Source organism: Podarcis pityusensis (assembly GCF_964106645.2).
Source record: "Podarcis pityusensis genome assembly, chromosome: 11".
Taxonomy (NCBI): domain Eukaryota; kingdom Metazoa; phylum Chordata; class Lepidosauria; order Squamata; family Lacertidae; genus Podarcis; species Podarcis pityusensis.
This window is the reverse complement of record NC_138036.1, coordinates 24,388,937-24,415,004: the sequence shown is the minus strand read 5'-3', so window position 1 is coordinate 24,415,004 and position 26,068 is coordinate 24,388,937. Positions and strand designations below refer to the sequence as shown.

At 42.9% G+C, this 26,068-nt stretch overlaps 2 protein-coding genes across 2 annotated transcripts in view; both read left to right on the top strand.

Moving 5' to 3' along the window:
• The window catches only part of ELOVL7 (ELOVL fatty acid elongase 7), a 42,046-nt gene extending 21,691 nt beyond the window's left edge, over positions 1-20,355 (top strand). Inside the window, exons 2-8 of the mRNA XM_080973125.1 lie at positions 4,012-4,101; positions 6,881-7,071; positions 8,884-8,964; positions 9,759-9,815; positions 11,759-11,864; positions 17,587-17,723; positions 18,678-20,355. Of these exons, the coding sequence (XP_080829251.1) occupies positions 4,038-4,101; positions 6,881-7,071; positions 8,884-8,964; positions 9,759-9,815; positions 11,759-11,864; positions 17,587-17,723; positions 18,678-18,887 (846 nt within the window). The 5' untranslated portion in view covers positions 4,012-4,037 and the 3' untranslated portion in view covers positions 18,888-20,355. The remainder of the gene's footprint in view (positions 1-4,011; positions 4,102-6,880; positions 7,072-8,883; positions 8,965-9,758; positions 9,816-11,758; positions 11,865-17,586; positions 17,724-18,677) is intronic.
• A 1,444-nt stretch (positions 20,356-21,799) lies between these two features.
• The window catches only part of DEPDC1B (DEP domain containing 1B), a 63,242-nt gene continuing 58,973 nt past the window's right edge, over positions 21,800-26,068 (top strand). The window contains exons 1-2 of the mRNA XM_080972808.1: positions 21,800-21,929; positions 25,083-25,348. Of these exons, the coding sequence (XP_080828934.1) occupies positions 21,855-21,929; positions 25,083-25,348 (341 nt within the window). The 5' untranslated portion in view covers positions 21,800-21,854. The remainder of the gene's footprint in view (positions 21,930-25,082; positions 25,349-26,068) is intronic.

The following is a 26,068-nucleotide window of genomic DNA, read 5'->3' as shown; positions in this document are numbered from 1 at the left end:
TCCATGTTGTTTCTGCCTTATCTAGACCAGCCCAGGATTTTGTGGTTGCCATGATAACCATGGGGCTTTTGCAATACATCCATGTGTCAGACACATGCTGCAGGATCTGGAAAAAAATAATACAGTGAATGGGGTGGTGGTGAGTTATCGTGGATGTCGTGGATGGACCGCTCCCTAATGAGGGTTGCATTGCTTGTGACCCTCCCATCTACCCCCAGAGATTGATGGAAATGGAAGGATTTCCCATGTGGTGCTCCTGCTAAAGCCCTAGGTCCAATTTGGAATAGTGAGACAGGGAAGGCTATTGATGAGATTGCCCCTAAGCGCCTTATCCAGCTGCAGAGAGTTTGAGAGGCTCCTTGGCTTTTTGAGAGCACAAGGCAACCAAACAGGTCAGATGCCACAGGTAAGTCCTGCCATGAAAATGGCCAGGTTGAGATGCCAAGTTGATTACTACATGGTGGTGGCATCGGCCGAAAGATCATATTTCTCTCAGCCTCTTTCACACCTTTGGTGAATCACCCAGCACAGCTGCTGAGAGTAGCAAACTGGCTGGTTCAGAACAGGGTTGCATAATAGAAAACGGGCCACTGAGTAGCCTGCTGAGAGACATCTCTGTAAATCACTTTGAGGGCAAAATCATTCAGATCTGCTCTGAACTCGATGCCATGATTGGTTCAGGTCTGTTGCAGGTCCCTAAAGCACTGTCACTTTGTGGGATCAGTTTTTGACTGTTGCAGCCAAAAGATGTGGGCAGGATGCTTGTGGTGGTGAGGCAGACTGTGTGGTCTTTTGATCCCCACTCATCATGGCTGATAAAATCTAGTAACAGGGACTGACTGTATGGGTCCAAGGATTAGTTAGTGCCTCACTATGAGAGACAGTTGTGCACTGCCTTGAAAGAGGTGGTGGTGCAACCTCTCTTGAAGAGGTCACTGCATCCGGAGGTTTTAGAAAACTGTTACCATGTCTGTAATATTCCCTTCCTGGGCACGGTGATTGAGAGGGTCTTGGCCAGCTAGCTGCTGGTATGCCTGAAGGAAACAGGCTATCTAGTTTCATTACAGTTTGGTTTCAGGCCTGGTTTTGCCACCAAAAAGCCTTGGTCACCCTGATTAATGACCTATATCAGGAGAGAAACATGCAACCCACAGGGGCGGGAGTTGTCATGGTGGCATTAGTCCTGCCTTCAGGCTCACTACCAGAAAGTTGTATTAGGGCTTGATCTAGACATTAACCCCCCCCCCCATTTTTTTTTCAGGAAAACATGTTGTAAAGCTCATAATGGGAAATCATGTTGCCAAAGGTTCAAACCCTACAGCGCTATCTGGTGTCACAGTGTTATAACGCATTTAAAATGCTTTTTTTAAAAAACTAATGTAGCTGAGTCCTAGGAGACATTTGCTTGACTCTGTGGGTTCCCTTAAGGGTCCATTCTGTTTCCTATGCTATTCCACATTCATATAATATCACTGGGAGGTTTCATTCAGGGATTTGTAGCAGCACTCTCTCTTCATTCTGTCTGAATTGGGAAAGGCTGAGAAGGTGTTAGACTAGCGTATGTATATATTCTGAAGAATGATTACAAATTTAGAAATTTGTGGTAGGGGTGGAATATGTTTATCTTTAAATGGGAGCCACTCTCAGTAAGTACTATGTAGACCCAAATGGATGTTTCAGAATTCCAACTGATAAGTTTATATCTGTCGTGTAGGATCAGGCCCCGGGGAAAAATAGTTTCTCCCTGGGAAAGCCAGTATTGATGAGATCACAGCCTTGATCTGGAGTCCTATAAGGAAGAAGAAACCCACAGTGATCTCGCCCTGCAATCGCCTATTGATGCCCAAAGGAATTTGCTTGCCCAACACTTATTATCTAAATTGATTAAGGGAAACAAGGCATTGGTTGACTTGCACAGCACATTTTGAATACTCTGCAGCAATATGTAAATGTTGTTAATCATGCTATCTGGGTTGACCCAGCCAGATGGGTGGGGTATAAATAATAAAATTATGACGCTGATGATTAAAACTGTGATTGGGATGGTGTTTTTGAAATATTTTAGTTTGCTTCTTTTGAATGGCTTGAGCAACCCTTTCTTACATCATGGATTTGTTTTAAGAGCTCATTGTAAAATTCACAGTTCCACTGTACTTATTAATGAATTTGGTCATACTGAACTGTCTTGAAGTTTCAGGATGTTAACTTGGCAGCTCAAAGACTTTGTCCTGAGTTTGAAGCCCTTTCGGCATTGTGGTTAGGAAGCTGCTTTTATAGACCTGGCAGTAGGATTAAGGGGACAAGAAAAGTAAAAAGACTTTGCTGTGCAGTGTCATGCTATCATTGCCGTTGACATCTTGGGCATACAGCGCTAGTGGAATTCACCCTGCTTCGCAAATGACTACCCGGTTAGGGTCAACGTTAGATTTACTAAATATATATATCTCACTTCCTATTACAAAAAGTCCCAAAGCAAATTACAACAAAGTAAAAATATAATAATAAAAATAATGTAAGCATGTTAAAAACATATTCAAGAATGTAGTACTACTGTAAAAGGGTTCTTTTCCAACAAAACCACTCCACCCTATCTAAGATGAACACCAAAATGAGACAAACATAAAAACAAACATGAAAGCAAGATTTCTCCTCTAACCTTCCCCTGATAGGTTGGCTTTCCATTTTCAGGGAGATGTAGTCACTGAACTGTGAGCATTCTAGAATTCTTACAACCCTGTTAGAGGAGTTCTACCATTAGTTCCCTGCATATTTTTGATCTGGACCTTGTTTAGACATGAAAGAAGCAGAGAGTTTGGAAAACAAGCTTGGAGGACCAATTTGCATGGCCTCTTGGCATGGTTAGAGGAAAGTGGGGCCAAGAATCAATGCAGTGAGTTCTGTTTGTGTTGCTGCTTGCAGCTGTGTGAAAAACATACCAGCAGGGCAGGTCAACCCAGGTCAATGGAAGCCACGTTCCTGCCACTGATAGAAGCTAAACCACCTGGATAAAGTGGTCCTATGTCAGGAGTTGCTAACCTTTGTTTAGTGTGATAGCTGCTTGGCCAAGTCTCCAGGGTCTGTATGCTGGTAGTGGGTGTGGCCACACCCCATGCTTTCATGCACATGCGCACATACACAGCTCTTCCCTCAGCTTTTCAGTACAGATCAGTTGATGAAAGATTGTCACCTCCTCTCTGTTCTTAAATTGATCAATCTGAAGACCAGGGAGGGGGCCATTTGCATTCCAACTTGTTTTCTGGCTTCTGCCCACCCCATCACTGTCTACTTTCCTCCCCGTTTTTCTGCCACCAGCAGAATCAGTAGGATCTTGGGAGGGAAGCAGAAAATTTGCTCAGGGAGCTCATTAAGGATTAGCCAACCTTGAGCTAGTGGTTAGCTGTGATCTACATGGGTTGAACTGACATTCAGCAGATCTAGGGACACCCAGTACAGTCTGGTCTCATTATTATCTTTGCATTTGTCTGCTTCCCCCACTCTAAATCCATACATAATAGGTTTAATGCTTAAGACTGCCCTGCCACTTTGTGGCTTCAGCAGATGGAAATGGAAAAGAAAAAGCTGAGCTTAACAACAGAGAAGCTTCTCTTTTTTCCACAGCATCTGATTGTAGAGTCTTTAAGTTGCACTGGTGAGAATAAGGGCACTCTGATATTATTAAGTTGATCTTCACCATAGTAGTGATCCTGAACACTCTGAAAGCCATGTCCATGAAATCCAGCAGGGCTTTCTTCTGGGTAACCATTTTTAAAAGTCAGGCATGTGTGTGTGTGTGTGTGTGTGTGTGTTTGGGTGTGCAAAGATGAAATTGTGACTGGGGTATGCATTGCATAAAATAGAAAATGAGGCTGATGTTAAATGTCCTTAAACTGTTGCCTAGTGTACACTACAATCAACTTGCTTCCCTGCAACAATTTCATTGACAGTTGTGTGAAGACTTCCACCCCCTTTTTTCTTTGCATATTTTAATATGCCCAATTTATTGCCCCTCAGGAGAGATCCTTCTCACCACGGTGGAGATGGCCCTAAACAATCTGACGTTGAAAGCTGCATCGCTTTATGATGAGTGGATTAAAGATGCTGGTAAGTCTTGCTCCACAGTAGTGACTTTCTGTTTTATGGTATTTAACAACAGCTGAAATAGTATTATTAAGAGTATCTATGTAAAACTGAAATGTGCAGTTGTTTGCCAGTAGGTCCTTGTGCACTTGGCTATTCCAGGATACGTGGGCATATTGGAAGCTTTGGGAAGGAACAAGTCGGGTGTTAATTTGGGATAATTGAAGATGGAACACAAAATGAGTAATCGATTGCACCAGATGTTTAACAAGTGAGAGATTACATGGTGTTGACTCACCCATGAGTTGCTTCCAGAGGAACGGGATTTAACTTTATGAGTTACATGTTGCACAATGTTTATCAGTCTTTTCAATGTACCATCATTGCATACCATCTAACACGTGTATTACCTAACTGAAAAATGAATAAGCAGGTCTCTGCATCCTGTGATTGCTTGAGAGTGCAGAAAAAGCACAATGCAATACTGTCCAAAGGCCCATCTTGTCCAGAATCCTGTTCACAGTGACCAGCCAGATGCCTGTGGGAAGCCCACAAGCAAGACCTGAGCGAAATAGCCATCTCCCCACTTGTGATTCCCAGCAACTGACATTGCTTCTGACAGCGGAGGGAGCACATGGCCATTGTGGCTTGTAGCCATTGATAGCCCTTTACTGGGTGGTGTGATTGTACTTCTGGAGAATCTATGCAATGTTACTGAATTTGTGGATTCATACAGGCCAAGGATTTTAGGCACAGGATTTTACTTTTTGATGTAGAGCACATGCAAATCCATTGGATGGTTGTCACATCAGGAAAAAGGAATCATTTCTTTTGTCGGTACTGTCAGATCCCTTCTACACACCTCTGGATTGGGATCCCAGCTCTTTGAATGGAAATGTGTATAACTTAAATTTAGGCGTTCTACAAGGCAAGGATTCTCAAAATACCAGAGTTGTTGTGGTGTTGTTTATTAAGAGTTCCACTGAAGTAGGATGCCAAAGTAATGCTTGTGCAACTAACTGGTTTCCAGTTTTAGAGCATTAGTTGTCTTGGAATAAGGAATAGATAACCATAAATTCGGGAAAATTTATGATCAAGGTGATGCCTGTACAGCTGTTGAGAACATAGCTGGATCGCAGCTCCATTTAGCCTAGCATCCTGTTTCCAAGAGTGGCCAGCCAGGTGAGTCCAGGAAGTCCACAAACAGGTCCTGAAAGGCACAGCACTTCCCCTCAGCATCTGGAGTGGCCAAATTATGCATGCTTGTTCACACACAGGGCCTAATGCCACGTTTAGAATACCCCAACAATATGTCAGCAGGATGTACAAATACTAATAAGCTCCACACTAATAAGCATCCTATGAAGACATTAACTGACACTCCCAAAATTGCTTCTGGCTTTGTTTTACAAACATTCAGTCAAACATGAATATCGCATGCGAACAATTTGTGCATAATGTTTCCTGTTAATGTCTAGGAGGAAAGGAAGATGGTGCACTTGCGCACTTCTGCCATTCACAAATATTAAAACCTAGAAGGCACTGAGTGCCCTTGCTCTGTGTTTTCACATTCTTCCACAGAATACCAAGTTGTTTTGTCTCCAAATGAGTCTCCTTTATGAAAGTGTTATGATGCCCACAAAGAATACTTCTTGGATTACTAAATAAACTCAGTGTAAAGAAGACTGTATTATTGGGTATAGGGAGAGACCAAAGCTGCTATTTTTAAGCAGTGTAGCAATGAGGTTATTTAGGAATCCCATTTGCTAATGGGGGTAAATTTAGTACCTGTTTTTACGAGTATTGCATTAATGTAAAAGGGAAAAAATGAAATATTCTTAGCAGATTGAGGATACTAATGTGTATTATATACCAGGCACGTCCAACTTCCAAGAGACTGCGATCTACTCCCACTATAAAAAACTGGCAGTGATCTACCCATTGGATTGACCAGAGTTGTAGAGTTTTTTCTTGGGAAGCTTCATCAAAGTTGTTTTTAGGGAGGATTGACCAGAGTTGTTGAGCTTTTGGGGGAGGGGAGCAATTGATCAGGGTCCCGCGATTGACCAGGGACACCCAGCGATCGACAGGTAGATCGTGATTGACCGATTGGACATCCCTGTTATATGCCATTAATGATAGGGGTGGGTGTTGGACATTCTTGGTGATGTCCCAGTCATTGGGAGGGATTGGTGGAATATATACATGTCCAAGTTACTTCCTTTTAAATCTTGTAAGGATTTTGCTAGACTAGTCAAGTGGCTCAATGAAGGCTAATACTTTATTCTGTTTTGCCATTTGACAGCAATAAAAATACAGGGAATGAGTAAATCAAAGATCCTTCTGATGATTCTGGATTTCAACTGACCATTGGCTGTGCTGGGTAGTCCAGTAACATCAGGCAAGCCTGAGGTTGGCCACTGCTGAAGTAAATGATGCAACTCATCAAACACCAAAATAGTGGCTGCACTAGGTCTCAAATCTAGCCAAAATAGCAAAATTTAATGATGCATTACAAGAGCGTGTGACTTCTGTTTGTAGTATTCAAGGAAAAAATAACACGGTCATGCCATTGTCAAAGGTTTCTCATTGTTGCAACTTATGGATGCAGGTTTTTGTTTCCTTGTGTAAGGTATGCTTTTTGTGTAACGTGGGGAGAAGCTGAGGTAAACAACAAATGTGCCTGTACAGGTGAAAACGTTCGTTCGAATGAACAGCCTATTTTTGCTTAATAATATACTTGATGATTGATTAATCATGGTAGCTGACTGACTTGGTCCCTTTTAAACTAAATCTCTTCCAGATCCACGGGTCGATGGCTACCCGCTTATGGCCTCACCTTTTCCACAGACACTTATTCTTGGAGCATATATCTATTTTGTCACCAACCTGGGACCAAAGTTCATGGAGAACAGGAAACCTTTTGATTTGAGGCAATTGATGGTTTTTTACAACTTCATTGTAGTGGCTCTTTCAATTTATATGACTTATGAAGTAAGTATTGCCTAAGAATAGACTCATTATGCCGATTAGATGTGCACAGTTTTTTTTGTTTTTGTTTTCCTAAAAATGTTAATGGGTTTCTGCTGTGGGCCAGATTGCAACACCAAAGTTTAGAAACACTTTCATCAAATCTGAATGCCACGATGTGACCCTTTGTTCCCAGGGAAAATTCATTGTCCCTCTTAGCTTTTTGAACCTAGGGACTGCCTTCTAAATCGTATTTCCCTCTACCACAGCCTAGCAGTTGGGAAATGCAGCAAATATTTCTCCCAACACATGAAGCAAATGGATGAGTCCACACTAGGCTTCTATCTCTACTCCTGGGGAAAGTGTGTGTTTGGGGGAGTAAGAAGCCTCCTTCCTCCCTTTGTTAACTGTACACGAGTTCACTCCCATCAACAACATTATCCTAAAAATGACGTGGCTCTGTAATATGTAAAGTCAAAGTTGACTAACCTGTGGGCCCTCCTAAATGGTGGACTTCATCTCTCATCATCTCCGATCGTTGGCCATGCTGGCTGGAGTTGATGCGAGTCTTCACAACATCCAGATGGCCACAGGTTTCCCGTTACTGTTCCATAATATTACTGGGCAGAGTAGAAGGACCTGGAGCAGGCTTTGTAGGCTTCACACACCCAAGTCCCCACAGTGACAAGTGAACAAATTAACCAGGCGGTATCTCTGCATCTCTTCTTCGCTTCCCTATATTTATGAGGAGCCAGGTGGGAGAGGGGACTATTAAGCCCCATTCCTTATTATTTCTGCTGGGTAAAATCCCTGTATAGTGATGTCACCTCTGTGCCTGGCTTTATATATATATGAGGCAGTAGATGTATGGACAGGGAAGCACAAGGTATATTTTGCCTGTGAATTGGGAACCTAACTGAGAAGTTATAGGTATAGTTAGGTGAACTATACCTGTAGGTGCAGGCTGTTGAAATAAGAAGCATGACTTCACTGAGCATAGGAAACTGTCTTATACAGAGTTAGACCACTGGTCCATCTAGCTCAGAATCATCTTCTCTGGGTGGCTCTGTACGGAGGAGACCTGTTACATGCGAAACATGTTCTCTGTCACTGAGCTATGCTATGAAACTGCTTTTGTGAATTTATATTTTTTCTTTGTAGATACTTGAAACAGTCTTTGACTTCTGGGCTGTCTTGTCAATTTTTTCTTCAGTGACGGCACTTGATCCGTGTATCACAAAAATTGCTTTCTTTTGTAATGCTCATGGTGATCTCCATATTATAATTTTTGCAACCTTTCGTTTCAGTAAGATGCTCCTGATTATACAGCCTTGGTAATAAGTATCCAAATGTTTCCATACCTAAAAATATATTTAGTATTTTCCCTGTCAAATGCACCTCTGTAAAAATAATGGACAACAGGAACAACTGGAAAAAAGAAATAAATCCACTTCCAGCAACTATTAACTTTGCCTGGAATAACCTCTTTGCTGCCCTAGTGACAGGGCGAGTAGCTTTTTACACACCTGTTGTGATAGAAGTAAAAAAACAAAAAACAAAAAAACAAAAAACCCTACTTCTGAACCCTTAGATGTACAAAGTTCATGGTGTCCCCCCCCCCAATTGCATAATCAATGTTTCATTTTTTTTTTGACTGAACACTATGTATGTGTATTGTGCCAATCTGTATAATCTAAAACATACACATGGATTGTGTTCAGTCCAAAAAAAGAAACATTGATCATGCAATTGAAAAAAAACAACCCCTGAACTTTATAGCTAAATAAAGTATTGCTACTGTTATTGTTATGAATCATTATTTTCTTCCACCTCCAGTTCCTTATGTCTGGCTGGGCTACAGGCTATACCTATCGCTGTGACATAGTTGATTACTCCAGGTCACCTATGGCTCTAAGGGTGAGTCATGTAATGACTTTGTTGTGGTTCACAAAGTTGCAGGAATGTGTGCTATCATTTGACTGCATTGGCTACAACAGAAGAGTTGCAAATGAATGTGTGTATGTATGTGTAATGAAAAGAGCAGCCATGAGAGGCATGGACACCAATGCAGCTTTTTACACACATGCAGAAAAGATTGGCTCTGTGTGTGTGTGTGTGTGTGTGTGTGTGTGTGTGAGTGTGTGTGTGTGTGTGCGCGTGTGTGAGAGAGAGAGAGAGAGAGAGAGAGAGTTTAACTAGCACCTTCCCATTGCATTGCAGAAGTTTTAAAAAGGTGTTTGTGGGCACTGCATGCTGCTGTGTAGGAAATATACAGAATCTCCACTCTCTGTGTGTACAGTCGTACCTTGGTTCTCGAACGGCTTAGTTGCCGAACAAATTAGTTCCCGAACGCCGCAAACTTGGAAATGTTCCGGTTTACGAATGTTTTTCAGAAGCTGAACGTCCGACGCGACTTTCCCTTGACTGCAGGAAGCTCCTGCAGCCAATCGGAAGCCACACCTTGGTTTTCGAATGGTTTCAGGAGTCGAATGGACTCCTGGAATGGATTAAGTATGAGAACCAAGGTACCACTGTATACCCTCCTTTGTGTTGGATTGTATCACCTGGTGAATGGTGATGAGGTGCACCATGAAGCTGTTGCACATAAATTCAGCACCAAAAGCTTGGAAAACCTGCATAAAGTTCAACTAAGGTTAGGTTTGGGCTCCATTATGTTTTCAGTTTTTAACGCATCTTTTTCTTCTCTGCAGATGGTTCGTGCCTGCTACTTGTATTATTTCTCGAAATTCATTGAATTGCTAGACACGGTAAGCACAATTGTAGAATATAACAAGTGAATGAGGGGCACCTTTGTATACTTCAGATTGTTCTGTGCGTATTGTATTTCTCCTTCGCCATGAGGTGGGGTTGTGTTAACTCCACTGTGTGGATGTAAACTTTCCATGTGCTGTAATTTACCTGGAGAACCTTTTATTTTCTCTTCCTCATTGAGAGAAGCAGGGAAGTTTGTGTGGGTGGGAAGGCTTCCATAATAATTGCTTCTCATAGTGATGATGTCTGTAGTTTAGTCAACTATGTTTCGCCTTCAGGTTTCTAAGACTTTGTTCATGGAGAATAAGGCTCTCAGTGACTACTAGTCACCATGGCTACATTCTCTCTTTACTATGCCTCAGAATACAGTGGTACAGTGGTGCCTCGCAAGACGAAATTAATTGCGATTTTTTTCGTCTTGCGAAGCACGGTGTCGGGAAAGTTTTGGAAAAGCTTCAAAAATCACCAAAGTCTTTAAAAACCTCAAAAAAGGCTACCACACCGCGTTCTATGAGTTGCTCCTCGAAGTCAAGTCGCAACTGTATTAACGGTGTTAAGAAAAAGGAAACAAACTTGCAAGACGTTTCCGTCTTGCGAAGCAAGCCCATAGGGAAAATCGTCTTGCGAAGCAGCTCAAAAACCAGAAAACCCTTTCGTCTAGTGAGTTTTTTGTCTTGCGAGGCATTCGTCTTGCGAGGTACCACTGTATCTCGGTTCTCAAACGCCTCCGTTGACAAATGTTTCCGAACTTGAATGCTGAAAACTCGGAAGTAAATGCTTCCATTTTCGAACACGCCTCAGAAGTCGAACGGCTTCCCCTGTATGTTTTTCAGTTTTCTCAATTGAATTTGTTGACAGCCCTTTGCACCTCAGTTTTCGAACGTTTCGGAACTTGAACAGTCTTCCAGAATGGATTACATTCAAGAACCGAGGTACCACTGTACCAGTGGCTGGGAATCATTGGTAGTGTTCTACGCAGATCCTGCTTCTGGGCTTCCTGGGGGCATCTGGTTGACTACAGTTAGAACAAGTTGTAGGAGTAGATGGGTACTTCAGCCTGATCCAACAAGGTTCTTCTCAATGTGCTATGATTAGTCTCTAAGAAATCAGTGCAGTGTTTATTGAGCTGCAGTATTGCACCACACTCTCCACTCCAAAAAATAAAATAAATCCAGTAGCAGATGAGCTGTGGCTAGAAACAACAACAGCACAAGGCTGGTTTCCAGACAAACCATGTGAAAATTGGTATGTCTTTTTAAAATACTGGACACCAGTGCAGCGGCAGAGCAAGCCGATTGGGTGCCTGGGACGGCACATGTGCCTTGCGCCCAGGGGCAGGGCCAGCCGCCCGTGGCACAGGGCAAGCTGGGGCACTCTGTGGGGCCTCCGAGGAGTCTGCCTGCCTCCTGCCACTCAGCTGCCCTACAGCTGAGGGGGAGGTGGCAGGCAGACCATTTGGGGCACTCCCACATGTGGCCTGGGCGCACTGCAGGCCCCCGAATTTTGTCACCCCCCTCAGAGGTGACACTCGGAGCGGCCCGCCCCCACTGCACACTCTTCGTCCGCCCCTGCACCAGTGTGTGTGTGTGTGTGGTGGGTGCAAGTGACAAATCACAAGGGTGCATTGTGAGCAGATTGAGCAGCAGATTGTATGAAAAAACTGGTGTTCTATATACTGTACTCCAGTGACTCTGAAACCACCTGCATCTTCTGTATGTAAAACAAAAGCCAATAGATCATTTATTTATTTACTCTAGCAACTATTTTGGGCAGTAGTATGTGTAGTCAGTACTAATAGTCATGGAACGGCAGTGTGAATAAATGCATTTTTATACATGCCATGAAAACATGATGAGCTATTCAGCGCACAGACTGAATTGCGCATGCTGCTGACATTAAGTGTGACTTGCACTAATGATACCTGTTTAAATCATTCCAGATCTTCTTTGTGCTCCGAAAGAAGAATGCCCAAATTACGTTTCTCCATGTATTCCATCACACAATCATGCCTTGGACCTGGTGGTTTGGAGTCAAATTTGCTCCAGGTAGTTCCGATTCTAAATTGAAACTTGCTTTTATAAATAATACAATGTTTCTAAGTGGAAATTTCCTTCTTTCTGCTGCTTTACCTATGGGGTTTTCCTTAAAATTCTGTGCATGCACCCCACCTGCTTTAGAAAGTCATGTATACATATAAACTTTTCCCAGGTAGGTGGTGTAGGTATTTCACTCTGCAAATTTGGTCTCTGGCTGCTTCCTGCAACTGGGTGGCTAAACAAAGGGCAACTTGCACAAGGCTTTTTGTTTAAAGTCACACAGAGGAAAAGGCAAACAATACAAAGATTCTGAAGCAAGTGTATCATTTAAACCTATTAAGGTTTCTTACTTGACTCAACACATTAACTGGTTCCAGCACAGAATTAGGTGCTCTTAAACATATTGGCTTAAATTAGCATAGGAATGCCAAGCTCTCTGTTGGATTAAGAACTTTGTTTTTCTCCCGATTTTAGCTTTGCAGCTTTAGCAGTTTATTGATAGTGGCGTTTGACCAGTAGTTCCATCCGATTTCTAGTTTCTTTTCCCACCCTATTATGTAACCCTTGAATGTTCTCAGGCCCAAAATCCCTAGCAAGCTGAAATCTTTTGGAAGCATTAGCATAGATGCAACAAGTTATTTACTTTGAATTATGCAAACCCCTTTCTTTTGCATGTTGGTTCGCCTTCTCTGCCTTTGAAGGGTGCCTGTCGAAAATGGAAACACCTGGGCAAAAAAAGGAGGTACAGAAAGGAGAGCAGCGGGGCATAGGGAAAACTATAGGTTTTCCTAACTTCCTAACGCAAAGACCATGTAAAAAAAAAAATCCCATCTAAAGGTTGCGTTGTGCTTTTACAGGCATTCAGAAGACTATTTTATTTTTTTAAATTTAGAAGACAATTTCTGACCCGTGTTCTATTGCCAGATTACTGTTGTTCTCAGATTCATATTAGCTGCATGTTGGGACTTGACAAATTTCATAGATAGCTTCTCTTGAAGGGGTGGGGGTGGTAGATGGTAATAATCTGGACATCTCATCTAACCTGGGGAGCCTGAGGCAGTGTTGCTTTGGGAGAAGCCTGTTAATAACAGTGGTAGTAATGATGATGGTAATTATATTATTAATAATATAGTGTCATTAGTTTATTCATTGCCTTCTACGCAAGTGACTCAAGGAGATATACGGTGAAACAGCAAAAATAAAGTTATTATCACAGCAGATATATTTAGAACAAGACAAGTTTAGTTTTCATAAATGTGTGCTCTCTTCTTTGGAAGGCTATATTAGATCTTGACAAATGAAATAATGCCCTCTATTATCCCTTGGAAGAGTAGTAATGTCTTCCATCCTATTTACTCTTCTTTTTTTTTTTTTTTTGGCTTTTAAAAATGATTAGCTTAATGCTGCCTAATACTAATTTATGTTAATCCAAGTGTTTGCCATGAGGTCTTTTTTAATGGATTTTTCTGTGGACAGAAATTGAGTACTTTTGAGTGAGATGCCCTTGTGTTAATCAGCATTGTGAACCCTCCCAGTTAATGTGCTTTGGATTTTTTGCTTTAAAAACTTTTGGCCTTCGTTATAGGATAGAAGTCGTCCAAAATGGCAATAGAATCATCCAAAACATCACAATGGTCCAGTTCCCACACTGCAGTAAACTAGTTAATCGTTTTACCATGAAGCTGCTGATCTGACCTCCATGCTTAGCACTTAGGAGAAACAAACCTAGGTTAGAATTTGAAGTACCACTAAGGAGATTGTTAAGTCACTGCAAGCATTTCTGCTTGTCTAATGGAATGATGCCACCTCTCCTTCCTCTTCATGCTGTTCTGGGCTTCTCTCAAATGCCTCTGCCACCAATTTGGGCAGGGGAAAAAGCCACATTGTGCTAGCTCTGCGCGACCCTCCGGAGCCCGGCGCCAAGCCGCACTGGGCTCTGGAGGGTTGCGCAGAGCTGCCTGCATTTCGAAGCCTCGGGCGTGCTGAAGAGTGCGCCCGGGCTTCGCACAGCTGCCCGCAAGCCTGGGGAGACCGGCGCGGCTCCCTAGGCTTGCGGATAGCAGGCTGTTCTGGGGGCTGGGGTCGGGGGAAGCTCAGGCTTCCCCCGCGCCAGCCCCGTGCCTGGGGGGGAAATAATTTTTTTTCTTTATTTCCCCCCCCCAAAAAAAACTAGGTGCATCCTATAGGGCGGTGCATCCTATGGGGCGAAAAATATGGTAGCTCTAAGTGTTATGTCTGAACTAGAGATCTCCCTGCCCCACCCCCTCGGAAAAGATGACTGTCAGTAAGTCAAGAACAAACTGTGACCAGTTCAGACATAATAATAAGTCAGGAATTATCATTTGCTCTTCCTTGTATGTACATGGGAGGGAAAACATCCCAAATGGGTAGCAATTGTTTACTGAAGGAGTAGCTAACCTGTGGCCCTCCAAATGCTGTTGGGCCCCAGCTCCCATCAGCCCCAGCCAGCATAGCCAAGGATCAGGAATGGCAGTAAAGTCCAACATCTAGAAGGCCACAGACAAGTCACACCTGGTCTACCAACGATGTGAACAAGGTCAATAACTGCTAGTTTGTGGCACAAAGCAGAAATAGTCATCCACTTGCATCCACCTGAATTTTAACTGTAGTTTTAGTTGAGTGCTGCCACAGCCCAGATTGATGTACCCAATAGCAAGAGGTTTTGAAGGAGTGGGTCTTCTGTGGAGTGCATGTCTTATTTCGCTCCTTGGGTTTGATGCGCTTTAGAATAAAGTGAGAAGTGTTTGATAATAAACAGTTACCAAGAGGAGAACTGCATTGCCCCCCCAAGTAGAGAACACAGTGTGTTTAAATCTCATTTGCGAAACGACATAAAAGAACAGAAGATCCTTTTCGCAATTGCCCATAAGAGTTAATGCCACTATAAGCCAGCAGTAAAACGTTTAACAATATTCCCTTACTTACACACACACACACACACACACACACACACACACCCCTCAAGTACTGTGTGGGATTATTTGGCAGGCTTCCTTGCTTGAGTAATTTGGATATTCCTGCTAAACTGGCTTCATGAAAATGCAAATCCTTCAGGCACTGTTACATATCAGTAGGCTGCGAGTCTCCATTTTTGGCTTAGGAGAGATTGCTTTTTTGGTTTCTGCATGCAAGTTTTAATTATTCCACAGCACACACAGAGAGAGATGGTTTCTGTCATTGCAGCTTATGTGTGATGGATGTGACTCTTTCTTGTGGTAAGGTTAGGCACTTCAGAAATTAGGAGAATCTTCAAGGCTGCCATCCCAAATACATAAAGCCAACTGCCCTTTATTAACAGAATTTAGTATGCAGTATTTTGCACAAGTCCTATGTGTCAAATGTGGACCACCCTGCCCATCATGATGAAAACCACCGAATTATATGGTTGCCATTTAAAAGTGGCCAAGTGTCAGTTCTCAGTAACCTAGTTTTGTAATCTGGAAACTGCTTGTGACTCTATTCTAGAGCAAGACTTCAGCCTCACTCAGCCATAGGGGAAATGCTTGCTTGAGTTAACACTTGTGTTGCACTGACCAGCTACTTTCCCCTGATTTTTTGTTTATTTAAAAAAATTAAATCTTTTAAATTTCATACTCAAAAGTACACAAAACAATTTTTTATATAAAAAACACATTTATTTCTCATTTTGATTAACTGCTTTTAGATGTTCTTAATTGCTTTTAAATGTTTTCGATATATTTTTATTTTAATTGTATTATTTTACTACGATGTTTGGCGCCCTGGGGGAAAATAGTAATTTAATTAATAGTACTTGTTAATAAATAATAGAATTTTTAAGCACCACGTGCCTTTTGCTCATACAAGCTGCCCATTTGCTTGTGCTGCGGAGGGAAGAGCAGTCAAACCAAGAAGTGCTTCCTCCAAACCAGGACATCTATGGTTGCCACCTTTTGGACGAGACAGGATATTAAGCCAGTTGGTTTAATAGTATGGCTTGTTCCAAAGCTGAAAATTAAATGGGAAACTCTGGTTAATGATACACTTTCTGGATTTATTGTTTGTACCACAAAGGGGCTGTGGGGCTAGAAAAAAACTTGTTCATAGCTCTGTTGTGATTGCCTGACCAGGCAGTTAATGCTTTCTGTCAACTTTTTGTCTGCATCAACTTACTTTTCTCCACTTTTAACTGATGCACCAGTCTTGAACCCGCATGCATTTCCAGAAATGAGAAGTGCTGAACACCTCGAAGTTCATGGTTGTGAGGCAGCCTAAACAGGGGCAGGAAGCAGTTAGAATGTGAGTTTGAATATAAACATGAGGGTATGGGAGAGGGAGTTAGGGAAATCTTAAAAATATGGCACAAGATATGTAAGATAGCTGGAAACGAATGCAAAGGTGCTTGGACCTATTCCAAGTGTGCATGTCAAGATTTCCAAAACTGGTTCAAGTTCTTATCTGAAGACAGTAATTTCAGAGTAACATAACTAAAACAAGTGAGGACCTGCAAAATCAAGCTCAGCATTTATTTTGCCTGAACAGGTACAGATTAGCTGCAATTTAAATACCGTCCATAGGCTGAGGACAGAATTCCCAAATTAGGCCACCATCCTGTGTCTCAGTATTGCAGGGCAGGAGACACCCAGATTGATTGATTATGTTATTGCATGTGAAGATATTGATTGCAGTGTTGAACCTGGATTGGGGATACTAGAGTTTAAATTGTCACTAAACTGCCTTCAGCCCTGAAGGTACACTCTTATCCGAGACAGTCGACCACTTGCCAGCTCTCAACCTAGCCCAGGAGCAGCTAATTTGGTTCCCTCCTAAGGTTGCTGAACTCCCTTACTCCCAATAGCCCCAACCAGCAAGGATGATTGGTAGGGATGATAGGAGTTGGAAGTCCAGCAGCTCTTGGAGGGCATCACAGTAGCTTATCTCTCAAGATAAAAAAAATCCTTCCAGTAGCACCTTTAAGACCAACTAAGTTAGTTCTTGGTATGAGCTTTCGTGTGCAAGCACACTTCTTCAGATACCTGAACAGGTACAGATTAGCTGCAATTTAAATACCGTATCTGAAGAAGTATCTGAAGAAGTGTGCTTGCACACGAAAGCTCATACCAAGAACTAACTTAGTTGGTCTTAAAGGTGCTACTGGAAGGATTTTTTTTATTTTGACTATGGCAGACCAACACGGCTACCTATCTGTAACTTATCTCTCAAGGTTATTTTGAGGACAGAGTGGGTGGTATGTGTGCTGCCCTGAGCTCCTGGGCGGAAAGACAAGATATTAATGTCAGGAAAATATATACACAATATAAAGCATGAAAGTCCGTGGACTTTCCATACATAGGTTTTGATTAGGTACAAAGGATATTGCTGTTTCTACTGAAGTACTAGAGGGCTCCAATGCCTGCTTTAATGTGTGCAGAGGGCTTTTAATAAGAGCTGTTGCCTGTCTCTCCACCCCAGGAAGATGTAGAGTGGGCATAGAGGCTCTGTAACAACAGAGTTGGCATATATGATTAAATCCATAGATACATTTACAGCCACTGCATGAAGCTTCTGCCTCACAGAATTATTTCTGTTAATGACAGCCATGCCATTATGGTTGCATACAAAGCGATCACAAGGTTACCAGAGACAGCCTCAAGTTTTGCTTTTCTTTGCCTCATATCTCTGATTTGTCCCAGATGATGTACTTTGGATTGGTAGTAGATTGTTTCAAGACTGGATTTTATTCTACTCACAGGTGGCTTGGGAACATTCCATGGTATGTTGAACTGTGTTGTGCATGTGATCATGTACACCTACTATGGACTCTGTTGCTTGGGACCAGCTTACCACAAATACTTGTGGTGGAAGAAGCATCTGACGACTATACAACTGGTGAGTAACTTTCAGAACACATAGGGGAAAGCTAGATTATCTGTTAAGGGTAGGTTGACTTTAGGTAAAGGGACCCCTGACCATTAGCTCCAGTTGTGGATGACTCTGGGATTGCAGCGCTCATCTCGCTTTATTGGCCGAGGGAGCCGGTGTACAGCTTCCAGTTCATGTGGCCAGCATGACTAAGCCACTTCTGGCGAACCAGAGCAGCGCACGGAAACACCATTTACTTTCCCGCCAGAGCAGTACCTATTTATCTACTTGCACTTTGATGTGCTTTCAACCTGCTAGGTTGGCAGGAGCAGGGACCAAGCAACGGGAGCTCACTCCATCGCGGGGATTCGAACTGCCAACCTTCTGATCGGCAAGCCCTAGGCTTTGTGGTTTAACCCACAGATGCATATGAATGCTGTAAACGGCTGTGAGCTAGCTGAACTCATTGCATGACCTGTGCACCTTATTTCCTGAACTGCTACCATTTAGCCTGACCTCCCAGAGAAGATTAAAAACTCTTTAACAATGGGGTTTTGGATGCAGCAGATCCAAAGAAACATCCAATTTGGGGGCTGCCAGGAACTCACCACTTGCCTAGCCAAAACTGAGGTCTCTGTCATGGTGAAAACCTTTCAACCATTAGGACTCTTCTCCACCAATAGAGGCCCTCAGAGAGGCACCCTAGCTCCTTCTCCACAATTTATGGGGTGGTGGTAACTGTAAGTAAAGCAAAGTAAGGTAAAGTAGTTCCAGTAGCCTGCTTTGAGAGGTGAGCATCATAATACCCTTGCCTCCCCATCGCCAAGGATGTAGAACTAGTTCCGCATAACTATCCTTACTTACGTTTGATGCTTTACACAGAAAGTTTCCTCCTTCGTCTGCTGCAACTCCCCCAACCCCACCTCCACTGTGTGATTAAAACAAATACCTAATGATTTACTATGTTTTTTTCTGTTTTAGATCCAGTTCATTATGGTTACCGTCCATATAGGACAAATCTACTTTATGGATCATTGCCCATATCAGTATCCAATCTTTATGTTCATCATCTGGCTCTATGGCACTTTGTTTTTAATTCTGTTCATGCACTTTTGGTACCATGCTTACACCAGAGGCAAAAGACCCCCCAAGACTTTACAAAACGGCATTACCAGAAACAAAACTGAATGAAAGATTCTGCCACAAAACATGATTGAATGTTTTGACTTGACAATCAAGATGCATAGGTGTACAGCACACACTTGTTTTATATGTGGTTTTCCAAAACAAAACAAAAAACCTTGTATTTTTACTATAAATTATTTGGGATATAATCTTTATGTGGGAGGGAGGGTTAATCTAATGATTAAGAAGAGGCACTGACCTGAAATTTTCAGCACCAATGTACATATTTTTTAAAAATGTATGAAATAAGTTAATACTGAGTTGCACTCTTGGAGATGCATATGAATATTCATTATGGAAATGAAGTGTGCCTGATAAGTATACAAAAGTACTTTGAACACTGACAAAGATACAATTGTTTTGGGCTGGTGTTGTAAATTACTAAGGTCTAAAGGCTACTCAATGAAATGGAATTCAGCTTATCAACTATAGACCTCATTGTCAAATACAGCTACTGTAAACATTAATGTATTTTATAAAACTGTACCATATGAAATACTATGACTATTTAGTCTTAAAAATGACTTTTGTAATTCTAAGGTGCCTTAGGGTATGAAAGAGGTATTGTTGGAAAGGTTGAACTGGTTGCAACGATAATCTCAAGCCTCTTGTTTGAGGGACAATGGTTGTTGCACCCTGTACCCTGAGCTTAAGCTTGATTTGAACCGAATCGTATGTACTTGAGAATATCAATACCTATGGGTTGCATGTTTCGAGGAAAACTGAAGATGGAGAGAAACTTCCCTTGGATTCTGACCACTACTTAACTTGCAGTGAAAATAATTTGAAGTTTACTGATACTTCCACATGAATGTATGTTAGAATTGGGCTGTAAAATGATACAATGCTTATATCTGTGTATGAAGGACTATGTACTGCACATCTGGAGCTAGTGTAAACTCTAAGTCCCAAAATGTAAAACATCAAGTTAGTTCCTCTTTGGCAGGAGTGGCAATTCTGTGGTGCTACACCTGCTGCTAAAATCAATCCCAGCCTCCGAGCCCAAGTGTCAGGGATGATGAACAACAGCTGGAGACCACACAGGTTGGCTACCTCTGTTTTGTAGACATGCATTTATGCAGGTTGAGGTTCATGTTGCAAAAAATAGATCCTATGAGAACTCTGACCTCCACCTCTTTTTGAAAGGCTAACCCTGTCTCCTTAGCAGTAGTTAGAACACATTCTTCACAGGCAAAAAGGGCCTCTCTAGGTTTTGTCCCTGGCATCCCCATTGAAGGAATCCTGTCAAGGGAAGGACTCCTGTATGAAATCCTAGAGTGCCAATCATTTTTTTAAAAAAATTAATGAGTTTCTTACCAAAAAAAAAGAGGAAAAAGGGGCATACACACACATATAATATAAACATACATGTTTTGGTTTAAGGGGGGGGGGAAGTAAACAATGAATATTGTATTACATCCTCACCAACTTTCGCATTCCAAAATATAATAAAGATCACCCATCCTTCAACAAACTGTTTTAATATACAATTCATTTTCCGCTCTTTCAACATAGCTCAGTTTATATGTACAAGAGAAATTATTCCTTCCTCTCCTTAGATTGAAATCAACATATTTCCTTCTTTGGGCAGGATAGTAACCATTTCACTGTACACATCCTCTAAATTTAGAAACACAATGAAAGGGCTTTTGGGTTGGTTTCATAACCAGTTGTTTGATATTGTCTAAACCTTGATTCTAAAAGATTTAGATTCTTTCAAGTAATCTGCATGGGGTGCAACACCAACATATATGTTATACATATGAAAACATAAACAGTGCTGAAGTAGATGAGCCAAGTAGTTTAGTTTCCGTGTAAGGCAGGAGACAAATTATAGAAACATTCTAGCGGTGCAAAGCTGTGCCTCCACTGCCACTATCTGCACCTAAAGGTAAAGGTTAAAGTAAAGGACCCCGGATGGTTAAGTCCAGTCGAATCATGCACCTAAAGATACTACGGAGCTGGAAGAGGTTGCAACATGGGAACTACAGTGATCAACAGTTGAATGAGAGGAAGATGCGTAAAACAAACCCGAATGGTTTGTTTTGAAAGGTTTTTGTGTGAAATTATGCATGGCTTTTTGCCCTCTTGGTAATAGAATAGGGCCACCCGGTGGATCTGAATCCCGGGAGATGCATTACAGACGCACGGAATTCGCTGTCCACAAATTGTAGTGCCGGTGGTTTTAAAAAGGGCCTGGCAGGGAATGAGGCTTCCAGCGACTATTTCATGCCCATGATGAGAGGCCGTACCATATGGCTCCGAATACCAATTTGCTGGGACTCGCAAGGAGGGGGCAGTGCTGTTTGCGCTCAGGCCCATAAGCATCGGGTTTAGTCAGTCAGGGTGCAAAAAACAACAGCCCCGCCGCAGGAATGGAACAGCGGCATAAGTGACCTTGGCTGCGCGGGCGGCGGAGGCACAATAACGTGACTTGCCCGCGGTGTAATGGAAAGAAGCGCGCGAGAGAGCCGCCCCCGCCGCAGCTGCAGACCCTGGAATTCAGAAGCAGCTCCCGCGGCGCGGCGCTCTCTGGATCCGCTCCAGCAAAACATGCGCAGGGTCGCCTTCCGAGTTTCCAAGAATTCTCAATCAGGGCACGTTCTGCTTCTCCTCTCGGCCCGCCCCCGCTGTTGCCAACCGGTAGTAAGGGAGAGAAAGCCCATTGGCCATCACCCGCCGCTATGCAAAACGAGCCCTTGACGTTTTTGAAGCACAGCCAATCAGTTCTTTGCGTTGTGGGGACGCCGAGAGAACGAGAGGTTATTTACATATATGCGTGTGCGTGTAGAAAAGAGAATGAGACTGAAGGGTTAAGACGCGCCCCTTAAAGTGCCACCCTCCAATCGGGTGCGTCCCCAGTAGCCACGTGATCTCAACACGGCCCAATCAGGATTCGCGCGTCTTTGATTCAAACTTTTCCCCTCGCGGGGGTTGCGTAGTGTGTCGGCCGGTCGCCGTGGAAACGGGCCGATGAGTACTCTTCTGTCGTGGCGGCCGATGGAGCCTCGACTGGTGGGGCCTGGGCCCTACCGCGCCACCCGGCTGGTAAGTGAACGGCGGCTCAGCGGAGGCCGCGCTTCTTTGCCCGGGGCTCCGGCTTCCCTTTGCTCCCGCGAGCGTGAGCGAGAAACGCACTTTGCACATGCTCAGGGGCGCATTCATCTTCATATTGCCGCTCCTTCAGGGCTGAGCCTATCTCAGACGAAGCCTCGCACGAATGCATCCCTGGAAGTTTGGGGACAAGAGTAATGGGGCTACCAGGTAGCTAGAACTCTAGCCATCCCGTTCTTCGGCGACCAGTCCCCACAATGAACGTGGGGATTCAGGCGCGCTGTGCCACTTACGCAGGAGTTGCCCTTCTAGAAGGACCACAGAGGCAGCTGGCAGCATTTCCTGTTTTCCAGCATTAATCTAGGAAGATGCTCTATGTCAGTCCATGTCAGACCTTCTGGGCCAGCAGTGCTGCTTTTGATTGTTAGTAGCTCTTCTGGGTCTCAGGTAGAAGGTCCTTCCTATCAATGACTAGGTGATCCTTAGCAGATGAAGCCAGAAGTTAAACCCAGAATCTCCTGCAAGCAAAGCACTGAACGATGGGTCCTCCAGTCTTTGTACATTTGAAGTTTCTCTTCTCCCAGACTTCTACTGATTTATGACTTTATTTATTAACTTTGCATACTGCCCTTTATCTGAAGATCTCAGGGCAGCTCACAGCATAAAAATATAAAATAAAAACACAAAATACATAATAAGAACAAAACAAACCAATACCGCCTGCCCCAAACACATTTAAAAGGGCATAGAATATTAATCTGTCAAAGGCCTGTTTGAAGAGGAACCTTTTCACCTGGCACCTAAAGGCATAGAATGAAAGTGCCATGTGAACCTCCCTGAGGAGAGCATTCCAGAAACTTGCAGAAGCAGCTTTTTTTAGCCAACCTACTTGCCCCATTCAGAGATTGGTTCCAGGATACCACTATTTATGAGTGGGATGTCATCACATACTGATAAATTCAGGTTGCACAATTTTCGTGATAAAGCAAGTGATGGGAAAATGTCGTGGAAACTCTGGGATAACACTTGCTTTGATGCAACCATTTAATCTCCCTGCAAACAAACAAAGATGCATGCTCAATAAGCAGGTCATGCGGAAGTGCCAAAATTCTCCAGTTTATCTGCTGTTCCCCTGGGCCAGACCAGTGAAGCCTCAGTGGAAAAGACCCTCTTCTTTGCATGCCAGGATTTTGAAATCAAAAGCTGGCCTGTGGGCAAAGGTTCTCTTTGCTTTATTATGTCTCCATCACAACGGAGTTACAGTCTCTGCATAACCATACCTTCCATCAAGGCAGTAGATGGTTGGCACAACACACTAAAGAGGTGACACAATTTTGCAGACTTCAGGAAAGAAGCACCCAGCCACTTTCCCCCTGCTTGGTACGTTTTGCTGCTGTGCTGTGCTGAGCCAAGTCTTCTCTTGGCTACAGCTTGTGTTTAGTGGCCTGGTGCATTGTGCGAACCAGGCCGTGGTCTACACAGGTGAGTTTTATCTTCTGCCTCTACCACCACCAACCCTACACAAATTCAGTGTGGAGTACCAAAGTCGGTTGGATGGCACCTTGTACACCTTCCAGCAATTCCTGCAGCCAAGCTAGTACCAAATGTATTGCTCTGCTTGAAGGTGTATTGAAAAATAGGACTTTCGAGCCATCTGGCACCAAAATGGCAACTAGTCATTCAGTTTTGGTGACTGTAATACTGTTTTAAGGAGCTTTTTGCCACCTAGATTACGTATATGAGTTTCTAACATTGCTGTCCACTACACACATACACATATCAGTGTATTTCATTTTGTTTCCCTTCTATCCCCCCCACACCTTTATCTTCTGTTCTTTGGCGATCACTTGTAGCCGAGTAAGATTGTCTTCCATGAACACGATCTTAACAGTAAGTCAGTAAGTGACTGTGGAGGCCAATTTTGGATCCACATGCCCTTCCGCAGTGGGGACATAGGTTTCCAGGCGGGAGTTGATCATGGTGAGGGTTTGCCAATCGTGCCTTCCTCTTAGCTCGTTTCTCCCTTTCATCTTTGCTTTCAGCCTACTCAGATTAAAGAGCTTTCCATCTGTTCGATATATTATTTTTACTCCGGTGGGGAGTTTCCTTTGGAAAAAGTGTAGGATCACGGCAATGAAAATGATAAATAGAGATGGGGTGCTAACACAACCTTGTTTAACACCTGATCCCACTGTGAATGGTTCACTTTGAGAGCCATTGTTATCTGTGATTGTTGCTGTCATATTATTGTGGAGGAGCTGAAGGATGTTCACAAATTTATCTGGGCAGCCAATTTTCAGAAGGGCACAGGGCATTACAATTTACAGTGTCAAAGGCCCTAGGTCAATAAACAGCATTTACAGGGGCTGGTTTTGTTCTCTACATTTTTCTTGCAGCTGTGAAATCGTGTTGATTGTCCCCCTAGAAGGTCAAAAACCATATTGGGATTCAGGAAGGGTAGTCTCGGTTATTGTTAGAAAACTGCTAAGATCCTTGCAAAAATTTTGCCGGCTGCCACTAATAAAAAGATGCCTTGATAGTTTCTGCAACCCGTTCTATCACCTTTTTAAAACAGATTGATAATTTTGGCATCCCTAAAGTCTGCTAGGCTCTCCTCTCCCTCCCAGATTTTTTTGATGAGCTTGTGAAGTTGTTGTGTAAGTTCAGTTCCCCCTCCTTTGAAGACTTTGGCAGGTATCCCATCAGGTCCGCTGGCTTTGTTATTTTTCATTTGGTTAATAACTACACAATTCTCCCAGATTTGGAGATACTACAATTACATTGTCTTGTCAGTGTCTGGATAATTAACAGTCTCTTTGGAGGTTGTTCAGTTGTATCAGCTTGCAGAGTATTTTGCACCGAAGTATAATTGCTAGTTACTGCCTTTGGGGGTAATTTCTTGTAGTTTAAGGAGAAATCCCCCCCAAACCCTTAGCTTTGGGGTATAAGGAAATTACTTTTTTGGTATGTGGAGAAAAACTTGTAGGTCTGGGGGCAATACTTTTCCTGCTTTATGAAGCCCTCCACTTCCAAGTAAGTTTTCTTTACCTGCTTCCTTTGACCTTCCCTAGCACTGCCTAGGTCTGAGCAAACAAGCACTGGTTTGGCTTTGGGTAAATCTCTTTGTATACTTTATTGTCTTCTCAGTGGAATGAGACTATTGAGCTCTTCCGAGGTGGGATGCCTTTACGGAAGCACCGCTGTCGCTTCAAAAGCTATGAGCGCTGCTTCACCGCTTCGGAGGCCGTTGACTGGCTACACAGACTGCTGCAGCACAATCAAAATTTCAGCCCAGAAGTGACCCGCACCCAAACAGTTCAGCTCCTCAAAAAGTTCCTGAGAAACCATGTTATCGAAGATATCAAAGGAAGATGGGGCAAAGAGGATTTTGAGGACAATGGTCACCTATATAGGTAAATAACTGGATACTATTGTTATTTGGGTTGAAATATGAAAGAGGGAGACAGACTTAACTGCAGGAGATTTTGTAATCTACAGTCATACCTCGGGTTACAGACGCTTCAGGTTGCGTTTTTTCAGGTTACGGATGCTCCAAAACCCAGAAGTACCAGAACGGGTTACTTCCAGGTTTTGGAGGTCACGCATGCTCAGAAGACCAAATCGCAACCCGCGCGTGTGCAGATGCGCTGCTGCGGGTTGCGAACGCTGCGGGTTGCGAACGTGCATCCTGCACAGATCACATTCGCAACCCGAGCATCCACTGTATTGTGGTTTTGCAGCAGCTTCTTGCAACTTTTATCAAATTAAACTCTTGTTCTTTTTTTTTAATTTGGTACAGTACACATTGTTCACACCTATATTTCAAGTTTGGAAACACATGTTTTCAAGCAGCAATACAAAAAAAGTATCCATGATAAATGCACAATTTCTGAAAAAAATTATGAAAACATCCCTGCTACCTTTACATTTCTAAATACAAAACTGACTACCATATTGTTGCTTCTGTGTAGCAAGAGAAGTTCATTTTCAAAAAAGGTAAAATTCAGTCTTCAGGTGTGAATGGTATGAATGAGAGAGAGAGAACCCCCCTTTTTAATTTCTTAAGTAGTTTTTAGGTGATAAATGGAAGTATAGCAGAAAGGTATCATTACTATATATGTACTTTCTGGTGG